At 39.7% G+C, this 20,683-nt stretch overlaps 1 protein-coding gene across 5 annotated transcripts in view; it reads left to right on the top strand.

Moving 5' to 3' along the window:
• Positions 1 to 20,683, top strand: part of thsd7ab (thrombospondin, type I, domain containing 7Ab) — a 186,512-nt gene that overhangs the window by 72,403 nt on the left and 93,426 nt on the right. For all 5 annotated transcript variants that reach the window (XR_014622946.1, XR_014622947.1, XM_084357197.1 and 2 more), the window contains exon 2: positions 18,796 to 19,630. Coding sequence is in view for 3 of the 5 variants with exons in the window: in XM_084357197.1 (XP_084213323.1) it covers positions 18,796 to 19,630 (835 nt within the window). In the remaining 2 variants the exon portion in view is untranslated. The remainder of the gene's footprint in view (positions 1 to 18,795; positions 19,631 to 20,683) is intronic.

Here is a 20,683-nt window from a genome sequence, read left to right on the forward strand (position 1 = left end):
CCATTTTACCAAAGTGAAGTAGATTTATTCATACTCAGTTTGGCCGGGAGATTTTTGCAAAGCAAATGAAAAACAAAGACAATCAAAAGCAACAAAGATGAAACAAAACAGAACGTTTCTGATTGCAATTTGGAGGCGTGATTATGAAATTCAAAGGTTTCACCCTGATTTCACCTTCTTATTATCTGTTTTCGTCATACACTTCAGCGTGACATGAAATGAAGGCAAGCATGAAAAGAGCTAACAGAAGGCGGTGGGTCGATGTGGTGGTATGATCACAGTCTGTCTGCTTTGGCCTGCTGTGTGCATGTGTATGTGTGTGTGCATGCATGCATGTTTGAGTGTGTGCATATGTGTGCGTGCTTTGAAACAAGCTTGGCTCTGATTCCCGTGTTCTCTGTCCAACGCCTCCCACCTCCCTACTGCTGCCGAATCAGAGTCCAAGATGGATCCCCTGTAGGCCCTGAAAAGTGGGACTGCACCTCAATAAGTTTAGCAGCAACTGGCCTAGAAGTGTTACTTTCCTAAATCCAGTATGCTTAGCTGATGGGTTAAACACGAAACCCCGCTGTTACTTGAATTAACGACCTGACAGGCGGTAATTTTGCATCAATGTTGCATCACCGGGGCTTTAATTAACTGAAACAAAAGAATGTAGCAGACTTCATTTCCTGAATCTTAATAAATCACAAACTTTCAAAGCCTCCCTGTTGCAAACAACTCTGTCTCTGTGAGTCTGTGTAAAGTCAGTGTAAATATCTTTAAAGAAAAACAAACATGTAATGCCACCTTCCCACTCCTACACCTCCATGTTATTGAAAAAACAATAGACAACAGAAGAATCTTGCGTAGGATATTCACATGATTTGCATTCATCAATTTGGCTGGACTATGATGCTTTAGAACAAAAATGAATGCCATAATAATGAGAGGTAGTAGTTAAAAACCTTTAAATTGGTGTTGTAGTCTTTCTCTAATCAGGTTTCCGTACTGCTTTTAATGAAACACTGTTTCTGTGCACATTATATCATAACATTAACATTATTATTTTGCACAAAGGGTCTTTTTAGCTCTCCCTTCGGTTGAAGAAGTCCTAACCAGAATTTGATGTATGTAAATTTTGTGATTATACCTTCCAGATAACAGCTAAACTTCGGGATTTATACTTCATACTAAATGATGGATATGCTAACAACTTGGCTTTAGGGACAGTGTGGCAGTCGGGCAGTCCATCACTTCGATCCAGACTAAAATATCCCAACAATGATTGGATGAAATGTATTTTTGAATTTTGTGTAAACATAAATTGTCCCCAGTTGATGAATCCTACAGACTTTGATCATCCCCTGGCTTTTCCTGAAGTGCCACCATGAGGTTGACATTTTTGTTTTTTAGTGAAATGTCTCAAGTATTGGGTAGATTGCTATGAAATTTTGTACAGACATACTTGTTCCGCTCAGGATATATTATAAAAACTTTGAGCCCCATGATCACATCAAACTTGAATCGTCCAATATTTTGATTTATAGCCGTTCCCATGAGTACCTCAGGAGGAGGATTAAACTTGTTGTCTATGCGTTGCATCTCCTGTCTCATGGCTCTGAATAGCATCTTGCTAGCAATGCAGCAAAAAATACCAACCAAAATCTTGCCACGAAAGCCACAAAATGACATAAACATAAATTAATGTGGATTTAGTTTTCATGATATCTGCATCATCCAAAGCTACTTTAGTACTTTATCAAGTACTTTACCAGGTCAGTCGAGGATATTTCCATTCCGCTGGCTAGAAATCTTTTCATGCAGAAAAACAAAACAAGACATCAATATCTTCAAAATGCAACTCTGGATGTTTTGCCATAACTGATGCACTTTAAACATTTTTAATCACCTCTCACATACAACAGGCACAAAATTATGGATTTCAGCTTTAACAGACAGAACACTGTTGTCTCATCAAGGTCCGGGATGTGTTAAAATCCTTTTATTATGAGCTTTCTTTGATTTTTTTTTATGTATAAAATGTATCAGTTCATACAGCATTTTTTGACTCTGGGAAATACGCCTGTGGAATCACTCCCATGTACTCTGACTGTCTTTCGCAGTAGCCTGCTATAGGTGATTGTTACAGGATTATGAGATGATTGTAATTGTATTGTTCTGTAATTCCAAGCTTTGTTGAAGCAGAAAAATGAAAACGTTCCAGTGCTAACACATGGCTTGATATAAAGTGTATGTCTGGGAATACTTGGATCTCATTGTAGTTGAGCGTAACACTGAAATAATGAAACTGCTGGTAGACTTTCTAAAAGCAGCTTGTATAAGCTTTTCTCTAATATAATTTACTATCAGTCTTGAGTGCACGGTAGTAATTAGCATTGCTGTCATGTTCCACTGCTTATCCCATGCGAGATTATTCTTATTTCCAAATGTCATTATTTTCTCATCTTGTTGCTTTATACGCCACCTTACCCATCTGCCAGAACAGTTTTTATTTGTTTTTTAACACGGACGGACTGATAATCAGTCCAAATCAAAGCATGAAGCAAATCACTATTTTCTGTATGCCTTTATTTGCACAGTTGTTTGTTTACTGGCTTTTAAGCTCATGAACAATTGTAATTTCACAGTAATATATTGTTAAAGATTTCAACATTCTGTATTTTAAAATTAGCTGATGCAGAAGGGTGTTGCCTCGATGATTCTCATTGCTGTTGTGATTTACTGCATCTCCCCAGAGCTAATTTTAAACCTCCCATTTTAGCAGGCACGGCTTTAGAGTATCCCCACGCTAGTATTACTTTCCTATTGGATTGTGATGTAAAGCGTGATGCATTGTGGGAGGTGGTAATCTAATCCCCAATGCTGGCACTCCTGAGGGTGGGAGATCTTGCCATGTGATTGGAAAATGTATCTTAATAAAGTGACAGCTACATCATCAAGCTGCCCCCCCCCAACAGTGGCACCTGCACAGAACAACACATGCAGATACACTGCAGCATACATGCGCAGATACACACACAAAAAAAACCCTGTAACATGAATTCTAACAAGTGCGTCCCACACCAGTGATATTAAAAGCCTGCAGCCTCGCGTCATGCTGCTTGCACTTTCGCCTCGTGTAAATTCATTCACAGGTTGTCACTTCTTTAACATCCCCCATCAAGAAAATCCACACAGCGTGAGCTTAATCCTCAAAATACAAAAGATTATCCAACTACTACATGCACATTGCTGGATATTTCTGTCAAAGGGGGATTTGTAACAGCAGATGAGAAAATGTAGATACGTATTATTGGGCGTCTTAAATACAATCGGTTGACACAATAATGCTTCATCAGCTTACCGTAGTACCTTTTAAATCTATGTCGAAGGTTAAAGTGACAAATTACAAAAAAAAAAAACCCTGATTTTCTCTCCTTGTTCTGTGTAACTAGGTTTCCAGGTTTTTTCCTGTGATATTTCTGCCTTCATCCCAGTAGACAGAAGTGTGTGGGATTTTGACAGTAGTGAACAGTTTCATTTAAAAAATTCTCTTTCCAGAGACAGTGTCCCTGTAAATCTGTCAGCAGTTTTCACAGAGACTCTGGAAGTAGTTCCAATGACATCTGTTGACAGTGAGGTCTGTGCATTATCCACAGTAACAGGAGCATTGTGTCTGGAAAGACACAATTCTGTTGAATTTTTTAAATGTTTATTTATTTATTTTTTTCTGAGGTACTCTTCCACCTCCGTTGTATTGGGATGACAGCATGTGTCAGACTGAAAATATTTTTATAACTGTATGTCTACATACTGTACCTATAAAGATAATTGAGAAAACAATTTATCGCTTACGACTGTCACAGGCAGGTTGTTCAACTTGAAGGCAAGGCAGGTTTATTTATTAATTTATTTATGTAGCAATAAAAAAAGACAATAAAACAGAGGCAAGCAAATGAGAAGTTTTGAATCTACTTATTAGAAAGCCACAGTAAACTGTCATGTATTAACCAAGATTTAAATGAGCTGACAGCTTTAGCAAAGAAACCAAAAACTGCTTCACCTCGCTTGGTTTTTGATCCTTGGAAAAGTGAGTAAACCTGTCCCAGATGACCTGAGGGGTCTGGATGCTTCATAACATACAGCTTGATCAGAGATGTGCTGAGGCCGAGACCATTTAGTGCTTTATAGACATGTTATGCGATTTTAAATCCATCCTTTGACACATAAGTTATTTAAGGGCTGGTGTAATGTGCTCCACCTTCTTAGTGTCAGTGCTGAAAACATGTTTACGCTGTCAGAGGTGTGGTGATCCACACAAACCCCAGGGGCAGCCTGTCGTCTGCCACTCTTGGTATAATCAGCTTGCTGTAGCTGTTGTGTACTAGTCTTCCCTGCTTCATTTAAAACTGACCCCGTGACCAGATAGTGCAGAATGTCCATATTTCACCCGCTGATTCCAGAAAAGTTGGGACATGGTGTACAAAACAGAATGCAAATCCTTTGCAAACAAACTATGTTTATAGGCAACAGTTTTATGGTGTTGTCTTGAGCCCATGTATTAACATCCTTCATACAATCATGTTTTTACAAAGTGGTGAACCTTGCCCCATCCTTGCTTGTGAAGGACTGAGCCTTTCGAGGATTCACCTTTCATTCCCAATCATGATTCTTTCTCCTGTTACCAGTTAATCTGTTTACCTGTTGAATGTTTCAGTCTTTTCTGTCCCAACTTGAGATATGTTGCTGCTATTACATTTAGAATAAGCAAATATTTATAAATTTCAGTGAAGTTCATTAAGTAAAACAATAGATATATTGTCTTTGTGCTGTATTCAATTGAGTATATGTCAAAATGTATTAGCAGATTATTACATTGTGTTTCATTTATGTTTTACACAGCGTCCCAACCATTTTTTAATCTGGGTTGTATTTTGTTTAGACCGCTTTTATGTAACACACTGGTAAGATACTGCTGCCTCAGAGACAAGCACATTGTATTTCTGTGGAGAAAAGGCTCCTGCTTGAGCTTTTTGAAAGTAAACGGTAAAAGACTAAGAACAAACAGGAACGAAGAAGTGAAGTTAAACTTGAAACAAAAATACTGAGAGTTGTGACGTGACACTTTTAAAAACAGGGCTTTTCTCTCGCCATCATCACAGTCACACGTGTGTTTAGGCTTCACATTGATGGAGGAGATTGTCTCAGTTCGCTACCAAGCAGGAACACAACGACGCAGGTTGGCACCAGATTAGAAACCCATGTAATCAAACCTTGTAGCTCGGGGCAATGTGTTGAAAATCAATCCCACATCACAAACAAATGCCTCAAAAATGACCACATATTTGAATCTGTGCCTGTCCTCCTCCACCTCACCAAAAATCAAGCTTCACAAAGGTAATATTTTTCCATGTCAGTTGTTTTAGATTCTATTACATAGCACAGGTGCTCATGATATTGTGTCCACCCCCCTGCATACCGGGGTGGACAAGATATCATAAACTGCAGAAAAATAAGATGTCAGATTGGAAGTCTGGTTTAGAAGGACCGCCTGGCTGACACCTAGTTTGAGCTCAGTGCTACAAAAACATGTCATCATGCCTTTGTTGTTGTGTCTGTCCTCAAATAGCTGCAACCAGTCGCATACATATTGCATGTTTGTGAGGCTGAGATGGAGATGAAATACCACACCACGACTAGAAGAATACCATCCACAGGGAAAACAAGCGTCCCCGCTGTGTGTTCTTTTCATTCTTCCTCTGGTTTTCTTGCTTACAGTAAAACGCCTTGAACAGTCTGTGTCAATGCTGCTCTTGTAAAACCAGCCTGTGCAGCGTCAGAGGGTTTCATCCACAGGGCATATTCACAGAGGCCTCTGACATTCCCTGTGTGGCACTGAAACGCCTTCCCACCCCCATCCCTCTGCCCCAATACCCTTTGCCAAACTATCACACACCTTAAGGGGACATCCCTGGGCCTGTCAGCTTGGATTTGAGTCAACAAATCAACAAAAGCAGACATGTGAAGCTGCTCACTGCTCACTGGTATTGAAGGATTCAGGTTGTGCTGGACAGCTCTTTGGCTTGAATGTGTTTGTGATGTTTATATCACCTCCCTGCAGAACGAGGACGTTCATTTCTTGGTAAATAAAGATAAAACAGCTTGCCGCTGTGCACAAATATATTTATTTTTACCTTGACTGTAATGGATCAGGCCACTGTTGTTTGTTCTCTTCTTTCTTCAGTGTCTCTACTTAAAGAGTAGCCTTTTGCAACCACAGCCTTTATGAGTATTTCGGGGACTTTGCTATTAATGTGTGAGAACAGGAGCTAAAAGTTTCAAAAACCAGAACACATGCTGAAGATAGTTTGAAGAAAAAGATCATGCTATTAATGTGTCCAATCAAGTTCAGCTGTCTGAATTTCACACGTTTAAGCATCAGAAGTATTAATAATTGGTATAGAAGTTTTCAGTCCAGTACTCAGACATTTACTCCCAAGGAGAACAACAATACTCTGGCATCCATGCCCCTGTCTGAATATCATCAATAATTTCTTGTGCACCACCAGGCTTTTTTAAGAAGCGAAAAATGCTCCCTCATTAGTGAGACTGGCTACTGTACATTATGACAAACACCAGCGCTGTTTGCTGTTGAGGGTGGTTAGACATCATTTTCTCTAAACAAACTCAGCATGTTGAGTACAGCAGCGCAGCATGGAAAGCCTCCTGTTTACTTGCTAAAGACCAGTGTTAAGCTTGTTTGCATCCCTATTAGCCTCCACATTAGCAGTTGCTAATCTTCCTGGGGTCCACACAGTAAATACTTTTATTCAACCTCGGCTCATAAGACAACTGTAAAGCCTAGATACTAATGATGATTTCAGCAAACAACCTCTCAAATTACCAAACAACATCAACAAATAAACACTAATTGGAAAATAATTGAAGAATGTGTGCTCTTAGAGCCAGGCAAAGATGTAATACTGTTTATGGATTTAAAAGGCATTGTATTACTTGGAATTACAATATTGATTCCTCACAGTTTAATGCCAACATTTATTACAATGGAAGGTGATGGTGCATCGTTTATGTAGCAAGGCAGAAAGTACAGTGTGAGCGCGGCTTGGTATACAGACCTTGATGTAAAAGTTTGTATTTTGTCCGATTTGGCACCCCCACAGTTCCTGAGTACAAATCTCAGGTTTCTGTAACATTTTTCAGTTGTAATGTAGGTGCTAACTACAAACTAAACTTGGCATGTCAAGACATGACAATGTTATGTCTTCATGTTAACGTGTATGCTCAGTCAAAGTTTGCACAAGCTTTGCACACAACTCAGAGCAGTAACAGCAGGCCAAGATAGTGTGACCTGAAGCAGAGACAATGACACCAGCTACTAGCTAAACCGCAGTTGAAATGGGCTGACTTGGCTCAATAACAAAAACTAGCAAGTTCACAACTTTGCCAACACAGCCGAACATCGAGGAAGAGCAAAAACAACACATATAACCCAGCAAGCTAGCTAATAGTACAAATCAACAGCTAGTAGTCCAGTCTGTCACCGGAAGCCTCTTATTTAGTGAAACAGACATTGACGTCTAAAATCCAATTCGAGATATACTCTTGTCCAGCCTCTCGCTTGGTTACTGTCTCTATTTCTCTTCTTAGCTTCCTCCATTAATGTCCTCTTTGTCCTCTGGGTCTGGTGCTCATTCTGGCACAGGACCTGAATACCTCCTCCTCCTGGCAGTCCAATGCTGCTGTGATAGTGGTTTAAACACTACAAGTCCTCAACTCTGTGTAGTTGAGGCAGAGCAGCCAGAGATCATCAGTGGGACATATTTTGCATAAGATATGATCCAGTGTCACCAAAAGGATTGTATGAACCATTACCATCATTACTAACCATACTGTACCCAGGCACAGACGTTGAATGTTTTAAAACATTGTCAACAAACATCGTTGTATGTCAACATAATGATATGATCCATTTGTTTTCTTGTTTTACAAATTCCTGCTGTCCAAATGATGAATAATTCCAATGGAGCTGCAACTAACGATTATTTTCGTCGTCAATCATCATCAGCTTTGATCATCAATCATCAAAGCTGCAGATTATTTTCTCAGTTAATTGATTTGGTCTGTGAAACAGTACAAATCACAATATCCTAGAGTACAAGACGTCATTTTAAAACACCAGAAAATCCAAAAGCAGATCATGTAATTTCTCAAAATGTCAGTAAATTATTTTCTGTCAATTAAAGCTCTTAATCGACTAATTGTTGAATCTGTAAATATCAAGCAAATTCTTATTAAAAGTTAGTTATTCAAAGTGTTTATTACATTTGAATGATTTTACATTTGATTAAATATTTGCCATATTGTTTAATATTTGCATAAATATCTTTAGATTGATATCATACAGAAAAAAGCACAGTTAGTCGTATCACCCTGCTTTGTATGCACATACTGTTTATTCTTTGCTACAGGTTGGCAGTGGAGGCTATGTAAATGGCTTTCTGTTTTACAACGTTAGTTTTGGCCTCGGAGAACTCGGCTATGTTTACCGGAGAGGGATGTGCACAATAATGGCTGCCAAACTTTTCCTGCTGGCCCCCGTCTGCAGATAAAGTTATTCTGACGCCCAGTAAAAGCCATTTGTTTAACGAGGTCATCCTTCCCGCTGTCAACTAGTAATTAAATTGATCTCTAGATGAGATGTGTCTGATTCATGTCTGATTCAGCTCAGCGGGTGATAATGATTGATGGATTGATTGATCCACCATCTTGTACGTTTGCTTCACAATAATTAACAGCTCAGTCTGATGTGGAGGGGAAAAAATTAAAAAACTTATGAATTTTAAGAAGGTGGGAAAAGTAGAGGCAGGTGGCTCAATCAGTCACAATCAGGTGGGGATGTGTGAGGAAAAACAGAGCGCAGACAGCTCTGTGGGTCCAAACATCACGCTGAAGCTTTGATAATCAGCAGCTGTTTTACCCAACAGAATCTGCAACGAGCCACTTCATGATTTCTTCTTCATCTGAAGCAGTCAGAGTCAGTTCATCATCTCCTCAACATTTACTTAACAATCCTTTCACAAACTCGTTCATGCTTTGCCTGTGTGTACCAAAGCATGAATTACTTCATAAGGCATAATTCAGCCTTACAGTATGTATTTGGCCTTTGTATTTGAAATACACAGTACAACAGGTGCTCATACCCAAATGACTGAATAGTTAATTTACCAATGGATCCCAAAACGCCATATATGACTGGAGGAGAGCACCAGCCAACGGCGTACAGGACCTTTGTCATGACCTGGTTAACATTAGCGTTGTGAAATGGGTGCGGTTTGATTAGGTTTAAGCATAAAATGTCTTGGTTAGGTTTAAGAAATGATCCTAAAATAAGTATGCTAACTTAAGTTACATTAAAGTCTGTGTGTGAAAGTCTGTTTGAACTAGTGCCTGACCAATGATAGATTTTTGCGGCCGATGCTGATACTGATATTAGGGAGCACAAAATTTCCAATATCGATATATCGGTCAATATTATTTGTACACAGAATATACAGTATACATAAACACACATACATTTTTTACCTCAAATGTGGAACACTTTTGTCTTATGTAATGGAGGCAGTTTAACAATAAACTTTATTGTCCAAAATGACACTAAAATTTCATCCCAGCCAGCATATAAACTGATACCATATATCTGTGATAAGTCAATATCTGCCAATAATGTTGGCCAACCGATATATTGGTCAGGCTCTAGTTCGAACTGTCTCCTCCTCAGTATGCAAAATATCTTCTGTATCCTCCTGTGCTCACGCCATAATGACTATGTCACCAGAGGTCACGCCTGACAGTTAATGTAAATATGGGTTGTAATAAGCTTCTTGCACAGATGATCATCTGGCATGTTTATCTGGTGAGGATGGGCTGACATATAACCATTGTCATAAAAACATAGCAAGCTGACATGAAGGTTAGCATGACAGATAAACAATGAAGCACTGGTGGCTGCTCCGAATCTTTCAGTGAGGTAGATTTTTCTGAAATAATTATTGTTATTGTTGTTCTGTCTTTTCTAAAGAATGTGAAGGTCACCTGGTTTGGAGGAAACCAGGCATCTTTCCTGGAGCATGTATGTGCAGTGATGCGTTGTGTTGTCATAGCTATTGTGCTGTTTTATCTTTGACTCTCAGTGCTTGTAGATTTAGCAGTCATGTGTTCGTCATTTATTGGGCTGATAAGAAATATGAAAGTGTGTAATGGGAAATTATGGAGGTTATTGATTTGCAGCTGAATTTTACAGGATCTGACAGTCTTGACATTTTTCTCTGGCAGACCTCTACACACACCACTGCTTTTGACTGACGGGAATATGTGTGTGTTTGATACTGACTGATTTAAACTGTGAAACTAGAATGGCTCATTTGAAGTCAAACGCTTTCTTGTCGAACGTGCTGGTGTAGTGCTGGTGTAGCAGTATTATAAGCTGCAGGTATTTCGCTCTGGCTCGGTGCCTGGTCCTGACCCCTTTGACTCAAAGAATTTGGAGAATTTCTTTGATGTTGCCAACAGCGATATCGTCACTACTGAACATGTGGGTGTTGTTGGGATTGGAGCAAGTTCTCTCTAATTTATCTTGTCACTCCTCCAACCTCTGGGGGTGTTTACGAGCTAACAGAAACCCATAATCCATCTGTAAACAACAGAACAACAAGCTTGTCTTCCAGTTTCTGTCGCTCACTTTTGGCTTCTTCTACTGTTGTCATGTCGTTCTGGTTCAGCTTCAATTAAAGGTGATTAGAGAAGCGATGATGCTGCTTACGCTCACATGCTACACTGAAAAGACTTTGAATAGTAGAGAGACCCACTTAAAGGAATAGTTCACCCCAAAATCGAAAATACATATTTTTCTTTTTATCTGGTATTAATGCGTCTAGATTGTTTCAGTGTGAGTTTCAGAGTTTGCAGATATCAGCATTAGAGATGTACAACTTTCTAGAATATAATGAAACTAGATGGCATAAAAAAATACAAAATGAACAACATGAGATCTCATCACCGCTTGTATCATAGCAACCGACTGTTAATGTAAATATGAGCATGTGAGTCCTTTAAAGCTGAAAGGTGATTGGTGCACCAGGTTTCTAGCCTTCTGAATCCCATGAGTACCAATCAGTATCATTATGATGTTTGAATGATAGCTGAGTATAAAGTATAAATACTCTGACCCAGTTCTATAAATTACATATTCATGTTAATCAATATTTCATTCAAAAGATCCATCCTTGTGAAGAAAGACAAAATTGTTATGTTCAGTTATGAAGTGACTGTTGCACACAGTTGCTGTTGTTGAGTCATAATATTGAGTATACTCTATGCAGAGAGGAGCAAAGATAAAAATGGAAGAAGACTATTTAACATTGTGTGACTTGTTGAAATGTCTGCCTCGCAGTTATGCGCAGGATGTGATGAATAAAGAGTCATCAAAGAAGCTCCTTCAAGCCATGCGAGCACAATCACGGTATTACAGCTAATGTAATTTAGATCAAGTGTGAGCGGAGACTCAATGTGGGCTTAGTGCCGCACAGCCCAGGGCACCGATCACACTGAATGCAGGCCAGGGTTAACAATCATCCATGAATGCTAAGCTGCTCAAAGTATTCCTTCAGATGTTAAGTATTAGCCTCTGGTCTGTTTCCTTTCTCCTGTATCATTTGCTCTTTTCTTCGCTAACCCCTGCTACATACTGAGGCCCATTAAGACCAAAGGGCTAATATCCATCTGGTGCTAAATAGTGATCTTTTGACCGTGCCCCATAAGAAATAGCATGATGTAAATGGCACCATTTGCTGTCTGAGAACAGTATTTAGAGCTGGCTGTGCTCTTCAAACACAAAAACAATACACAGTTGGCCCAGCACACCAGATTTGTGTTGCTGCTCTTGGCAAACAAATGCTCTGCTGAGCTTAATGTGACTCAACATGGCAAGTTCAGTGTGGTAATACTTAGCTCTCCCAGCGGCTATGCAAACATCCAATTGTCACATTGTAGCTCATATGATTAAATCTGTCTAAAGTGTGGAGGTAAACAGAGCGTTGAACACTCAGAAACTCAATGTGAAGTTGCTTTTTTTAACAACTCAAACAGCGGGAAGTAGCAGAGTAGTTAAAAACACTGCGGTCGGGTTTAAAAGCCGAGAAAGGTTACATAATCAAACTGACATCTTGCATTTTGTTGCGTGGAACTGATGGACCAATTTTCAGGCACGTTTTCATGAGATTTAAAACATCATTCAAATTCTCTTAATCATGCAACAAGCTTTGGATGATTCGTTCAGGCTTTTAGGAACCTTAAAATACCATCAGAACACTAAAACATGGTTTGTTTGTGAGCCATATGCATAAAATAAATATAGTCATCCGTAAAATCAGACCTCTGTATAATCATCTTTTTAAGCTTTGATTTAATCTGACAACTTGACTGAACTCATTCTCATTTCCTGGAACTGTGTGGGAGAACAAAATCTTTAGAGACCCGAGGCTTACACAATACTGTATGTACATTAACTCACTTCTACCCTTCAGATTGCTGCTTCTTATTTCTCTACAGAGTATAGATACTCTGACAATATACTGTAGGAGTTTTGACAGTGTTGTAGCTAAGTTTCGACTAAGGGCGGAAGGGTATTGTACACTTTTCTCAACAGTGCGCTAACCCCGCAGTGCTTTCTTTAACTTAATGTTACTGATTGAGGCAAACCAGCTCGTATTTCATTCGAATTTTTTCATGAATAACAGCCAGATTGCCTGATTTGAAGTCAAGACACCGGCTATAGGAGAAAAGTGCCAGGCAGACAACCGAGACGATCCAGAGATGAACCCTGACCCGGCTGAGAGAAAGGTCCTGTCTTTGAGCGCGAGAGCCTGATGCTGTGGATTTGAGAAATAATAAACAAACACAAGCAGAAAGAGAGAGACACAGTGACCCATTCATTAGTGAAGCTGACCCTACGGGGACAAAGGAGCTGTTCATTAAATAGACACTCGAGGCCCAGTCAGAGATCAGGCCCTCAAACTGACAGTGAGGATATCACACTCAACATATATTGTTCAAGGCAAAGGTCCCCAGTGAGGAGCCGGGGGACTCCCAGGAGACTAGCTGTTGGCTCCATGCCGGCCCCATGTAATATGAGGAATAGCTCATTATTCCTCATATTATTAATATTATTTCAGTTAAGTTTGTTTGCAGAACTGACATTTCAAGTGTTTCTAACCCTCACTAGCACCTTCCCTGGTTTTACTGCATGTAAAAGCGTCAAAGTTAGCTCATTATGACAGGAAAGTAAAGTAGAAGGAGAAATAAGAAAGAATATAGTGTCTATGATCCAATTACATTTTTAGATGGAAATTAATAATACCGTTTCAAGGTTTGCCAATGATTCATCCATAATTGATTAGTTTGAGGTATACTGTAGATATCAGCACATTTACTTACTGTATTATCACTATTAATTCCTTCTTTAATAATGTTTCTGTTTTATACTGTATAATGTTGTCAGCATATTTTCCTTCTCCTTTATACATTTATACATTTACTGTCAGAGCAGGTCATCTGGCAACACCTCTGCCTCCTTAACACCCGCCACCATCCTCTTATTTTTCCCTCTGCGCTGCTCATCTCTCACTTTGCTCTGGTGTCAGCAAATACAGCACAAACACGAGCTCAGTGACAGAGGTCGCTGCTCCAGACATGCATGAATTTTTCATTTGCTTTTTTTGAAGCAAATATTATATAAAGGAGGTATTTGGTTGAGCTTGAACTTTCAGCAACTCAAACAAGTTTCCAACTCAGAGGGTTTACTGAATTCATTTTCCTTCATACTCACTTTTAAGAGGACTAACTGGTTCAGATGTTTGGTCAAGGCTGAGTCATATTATTCTACTAATGTCAAGGATAACATGGTGTACAGAGGAAAAACCTCCAGCTACAATTGTAGTATATAGAGCATTTTAATTAATGGCCTTCAACAGGGTCATCCTGATGCTTGAGTTTTGACCTTTTAAGACTCTTCTCCTTCTCCATTCACCTGGGAAGTAGGCAACGTGTTGCCAGGAACCCTTACTCACCTTCTTCAAGGATTTGATCGTGGACAGATCACCACATAAATACTTAATTTATCCTCATACCTAAATGACTGAATAGGTCGATTGCCAGTTACTCCCGTAATGGCATCTATCACCGTTCCCAAAACCAACCATTGCACCCTACAAGTAACAGGCTTACCAGACCTTCATCGTACAGTGACAGTCTGTGCTGGTTTAGGCAAGAAAACTACCTGGTAAGTTTCCGAAAACATTGTGGTTTGGGTGATATTTACCATGTTACTTATGTTACTTATAATTCTGTCACGAACACACGGACATTACATACGTATCTTAAGTTATATTTATAATAACTCACCATAAACCTTTGGTTTCACACAGGACATGAACAGCACCTGACTTCCTCCTTTGCTGCTGTAATATTTACTACAACCACTAGAGGTTGCCACCTAACAACAAATGTCAATATGAGTCATACAGTAATAAGCTGCTGGTGCTGGCTGCTGACGGGCGTAAATACTACACTTTGGTGATTTTTGTCTCTTTATGCAGCATTTGTGTATCGATTTTTGTTTCTAAAAGTACCGTTTGCTCACCTGGCTCACCTCTGATTGAGTTATAGATAGCATTGATGAAAACACGCTGCCTGTTTTACATGAAATCTGACAAGAATGTAGTCTCCAGAGGTCATCAGTAAATTCACTTATAATAATGAAAAGACACAGAAAGGATGTTTTTGTTGCTGAATGATAAAACTAAATTTACATTTAGATTGAGCAGGTCTGTGCCCCGTGCATGCAGCTTATGCAAGCTTCCTCAAGGACATGCACATGCTTAGAAATTTCTTATTTCACCATGATGTCAATTTGAACTCTCTGGATTTATGTTTGTTCATTTTTCTTCTAGATTTAATTTAACCACACAATCATCTAAATGCAAACAATTAAAGTACTTCCCAATTTCCTGATGTACAGTAGAGTAATAATCTATCACAGTAATCTGTGAATACTTTCCAAACATGTGATTAATGGAGGTGAAACACAGTTTGTTTTCAGAATGTCAAATGGTGCTGTCAGACTGCATGCAATATTGAGAAGTTAGCTTTAGGCAACGAGGGCTATGCATTGATTTAGATTCGGAAAAAAGTTTCATTTGTTTGTGTAAACAGTGTGAGAAAACATGCAAAGAGTTGCAAAGATCTGACTTAACAAACACGTAACATAGGATATTAGACACAGAATAACATGCATCCTTAACAAGGACAACATCACACAAAATCCATACTGTGTGACCAGGCAGGTTGAATATGGCTTTGAGAAACTTATTCACTGAGAAACTTTTTATATTCCACTTTCTGAGCCAGATGAGTTTGATTGTGAGAGGTGTGTCAGAGAATAGCCTCAGATAGAAGATGACGTCTATCTGGGATGGATTAGATTAGGGTGGGAGGTGTTTTATTTTGGTACCGCAGAATCTGTCAGATTCTACTTCATTTTATATTTTTGGATGGGTATTTTCTCTACTGCATTTTCTTTCTCCGCCTGAAACTCAATATCAGCTCTCGAGATAACATTCGCTATCTTTATCAGTTTGTATTGTGAAAGAAAATTTCTCAAGTCGCCTTTTTCTATTATTGGATTAAAAATAAATATCACAGAGATTTTATGGACTCAGACAAACACCTGAGAGGTTTCGTCTGGGGAATACTAAATGTATTTCACCCTTTGAATCTTGCTCTTAATAGCAGAGTGCCTAAAAACTGGTAAAAATACAGTAGCGTGATGTGATCTGGAGCTATAGATACCTAGCAAATCTAGTAATCATTTGATGATCAGACATTGACCGAGTGTGTTGATACAGTGACTAGTAGACCAACAATTTACCAATATGCTTTGAGGCTCCTGTGAAAGCAGCATCATGTTGACTGGAGATAGATCCTGTCAGCTGTATCAGTCGCTGCGATCAGAGGCAACAAGCAGCCCCGTCAGAGGCAGTCATTCCCAGAAATGTGCTCTCGATTTTCTAAGGCACAATATTTAACTCTGCATGGACGTGGGTCAACATGAGCTGCACTCACTCCGACTGCCCATTGCCCACAAAGGGTCCAATCAGCCTCAGGCCACATGCTAATATAATCAATTACTTAAGAGGTTAATGCGAGGTGAAAAGGGAAGCTTCCCAATTAGTTTGATTTCTTCTCCCTTGAAGTATCAATAGCCTTTGGATGAGACAGTCAGAGCGCAGGCACCCTGCGTTAATTAGTGTTTTTCTTTTACTTGCTTGGACCAGCTGAGTTGGGCTGACAGTTATCATTTCTGTCAGCTAAGCTTTCAGTCCTATAATGAAGAGTTGTACAGGGAAAAGCAGAAGAAGTGTGACTTAAAGCTTGAATTTAATAAATAGTGTGTGCAGATCCTTGTGTCTAAAAGATGCTCTTTGTTTCTGTTTATAGATTTATATTTATAGTGCTTAAAGTTGCAAAGATTTTCAGCCATTTGAGCAGAGCTGATATTTTTTTTTTGAGCTTTCTAGTTGTGCATAGGGTTGATAGGGTTGTGGTCGATGAACCTTAAAATAAATAATCTATATGTTGATGTTATAAACAGGCAACCGGTATTGTAAAACGTTTTTAGTATTAAGTATGAAAGGATAAAGCAGGTGTTAGTTCATATTTCTCCTATTGTCAACAAAGGAAAAAAAAAACAACTTTATAGCGTTTTAGTACATATCTCATAATACTTTCTGACTTCCGTACCCTGTCTGTGTTTACTCTAGTCGGACTCACCAGAAGTAGACAGTTGGTTTAAAGCCTGTCAGGGGGCATCTACATCAGCCGGCGTTCCCCTCTTCCTTCTACGATCTGCTTGTTACTGTTTTCAAAAACCCTGTCACTACAGGAAACAACAATAACAACATTTAACGAGCTAGCAACCTACATGTTGAAATTGGCAAGTTGCCCTAAGACTAACTTGATTGCTAACGGTATGAACCTAAACAAGCTCACATCTGTTATTGTTTCTTTTGTAGGGATTTAGCCATTTCATTGCCAGGGCTCATCTCCCCGTGTGGAAAAGTTCCATACAACATTACTTTGCATGAGCACCCTCCCTCCATCCTGGGTTTAGCAGCGCCAAGATTATTATGATTAGTTTAAATAAAAGCCAATGCGAGACTAGTGGCACTCCAGCCTATAGCTTGTTGGTTCTGAAGGAATATATGATTGTTCAAAATTGGGTCATCAATGTATAGTTTCATGTTTTAAAATGCGCAGTTATTTGCTATAAAAACTAGGCACTGTAGTTTTTTTGCAAACGTTACAAAAACGGCAGTAAATGGTGCATTTATGAGGGACTATTTTCAGCATCGGATTGATCCAGATGTGGTGCAGTACTGCAAGTATACAGCAGCAAGACCGTGCATGTGGGATTGATTCACAATAAGTAAACAGTGTTCACGTTCAATCGTAGTGAAAGAGCATGTCGCCTAATGCAACAGCGACTCATCGATGTGTTTGGACAACATGGAGCTCTATGGCACAGAAGAGTAAGCTACATTGAGCTACCCAGACAATACCGGTCAATCGGATCGATTCATCCCTGGTGTTGTTCTTTTCATGGCTTTTTTTGACAGTAAATACTAAATATTTACAGCCTTATCCTTGACGATTACTGAGCCCTCTTCTTTAGCAAGCATTGCTGTATTTTTTTCTAATTAAGATAAACGTATGATGAATGACTACTTTTTTACTACCTCAGTCCTGTTCCAAAACTATTTGTTGGATCTTTACTGCAATTAGTAAAAGAGGATAAGGGAAGGCTTTGCCAGAGACTTGTGTACAGACAAATCAAAGGTTTATCGATGTTTCTGGCAACTCTTGCTGGTTGCCAATAGAGTTTGATAAAAGATTACTCGCAGCCCCTGTAAATTTGCTCTCAGACACTTTCTTTGATCACCTATAATCTCCACTGTTGCACATCGTATTTGCATTGCCTAATCATCCCTCCACATCCCTATGGCACTCAGACAGGCACCATGCACTAAGAACCGATGTGTCTGACCTAAGTGTAGCACAAAGCAAGGTCACAGATTACTTTTATTGAATATGACATTTTCTTGCACTCACACATCATCTGCTGCTGGTTGCCAACGGCTTTTCAACACATTTTACATCAAGGAGCATATTAGAGGAGTCTGTGAATTTACTGTGTCATCCTTGAAGATGCATTATGGGCTTTTTCATCACTTGACAACAAGTTAAATCAAACTCTCAGTCTCTCTTCAGCATTTAAGGGTTTGAAGTGTTTGACTAATTGATGCTTGAATAATATGGATTTCTGTTTCAAAGGCACACAAGAGCTTTCAAATGGCATCATTGATCTCCTTTGATTGTTACTAATGCAACTACAGGGTATTTGTTAATTCTGCACTTCCAATCAATTAACAGTTTGTGCAATTATTTCAGTTTCATTTTCAAATCATCCATAAACAAACACTGTGGTGCAGTCTCTCAAATGTTTCCAATATAACTAAAATGTTTCCCCTTTTTCCGGTTTTGATATGTGTTGAAGCCGTTTACTCTAGAGGTTTCTGACAGTATACCACACTGTCTTTCTTGGAGTTACATCTGAAATTCAAAGGTCTATTGTTTCATATGTTTCACATTGTAATTTGGGTCTGTTCATTTGTTTCCCAGGTCCATGGGGAAGATGCATGGGCAGTGACTGTGGCCCAGGTGGCAGCCAAAGCCGGGCAGTCTGGTGTGCCCATGTGGACGGCTGGACAACGCTTCACACCAACTGTGACCAGGGCCAGCGTCCGTTAAACCAGAGAAACTGTTTCCGTGTGTGCGACTGGCACAAGGACCTTTATGACTGGAAACTGGGTGCCTGGAATGAGTGCGTGCCAGTTTCAGCAAGGACCTTTGGGGCCTCACGGCCGTTCACATGCAGTGGAGGCGAAGAGGGCATTCAGACCCGGGAGGTGGGCTGCATACTCAAGTCAGATGAGTCTCCAGCAGAGGATGCCATCTGTGAGTACTTTGAGCCCAAGCCGCGCCTGGAGCAGGCATGTTTGATCCCTTGCCCCCAGGATTGTGTTGTTTCAGAGTATTCGCCATGGACTTCCTGCTCCAAAACGTGTGGAACAGGCCTCAGAAACAGGGTCCGCAGTGTCCTGGTTCCTCCGCTTTTTGGAGGCGCAATTTGTGCCAACCTAACTGAGTTCCAGTCTTGTAAACTGGGGCCTTGCACAGGTCCAGAGGGCATGTACAGTCTCAGGGTTGGATCGTGGAATCCTTGCACCCTCCCACAGACTCGGACAGAACGCCAAGCGAAGCGCAGGAAAGGTAAAGGCCAGGGGCTCAGAGAGAGAGCAGGAGTCAAAGACCCAGAGACCAGGGAGCTTATCCAGAAGAAACGGACCAGGAATCGCCTTAACCGGCAAGAGAGTCCATTCTGGGACATCCAGGTGGGCTACCAGACCCGGGATGTGACCTGCATACATAGGAATGGGAGCGCTGTGGGACGCCTGTAAGTTGCATTGATATGTTAATGTGACAGTAAAGTTAATATGTTTTTTTTCCCTCAGCACTATTATCTGCCTCTTCAATTTTCCTACTTAGGCAGTGGGGAATGATCTGTCGTGATCTGAATTATATCTTAATGATACACATTTTAAAATGAGGCTTTATTATTTAGCATATTACAAGGTTTTAGCAAATACAGTTATTGAATCAATTTGTCTGCCTAACTGCATGTTTCTTTGTATTGTTATCAGTAAGTAAACTGCTCCTCATATTTTTATCTACCATTGACGTTCAGGTGTACTGGTCCTTAAGTTACTGCATTTCTAACAGCTGAACACGATGCCAAATTTGTCCTCTTGAAAGTTTTTCATCTCCCTGTCAGGAGGTGACACGCGAGGTAGGATGTTTATTGGCTGCGTCTTTGTCACTGCTATGCTGTCAGATCAACGAGAAGCAACTACCGCGGCGCATTTGATGTCAACTTCCGCGGATAGAAGTGGCAGAGCGACTCAGTTTATGACATTAGATCAATCTCGGCCAAGACTTTTTGTGGCACTTTTGAAAATAATACATTTTACTGGGCTTTGAACTGAAGTGTGTGAAAATAGACATTAATAGACAACATGGGTCATTGAATGGGAAATTGCCAAGATTAATTTCTTTGTGGAAGAATATAATCTAATTGTATTTGATATTTTGTTTTATTTGTTGTCTGTGAGATTCTCCAAAGCCTGCTAGTTGTCATTACCAAAATTGTCACTGTTGTTAAAGTAATTAACCTTGACCCACATCTCAAACTATGTGGTGTTGTTGAATTTGAAGGAGTTGGGCATGGAAAGTCCTTAAGAAGGCCTTGAACTTGATGTTGAGTTGTTGAAAACCATGTCATTACTATGTGAAATCACAAGAATGTAGGTGAATACACTTGGCTTGAAAGAAGCAGCCAACATATCAAGTCAGTATTTTTCTTTTTACATTATTATGTAAATGTGTCAAAATGGAAATCCCTCAATGAATCATCACTTGAATATATAATTGAATTCTGCCTTCAGTTGGC

The sequence above is a fragment of the Pagrus pagrus genome, assembly GCF_965226575.1.
Source record: "Pagrus pagrus genome assembly, chromosome: 7".
Lineage (NCBI taxonomy): Eukaryota > Metazoa > Chordata > Actinopteri > Spariformes > Sparidae > Pagrus > Pagrus pagrus.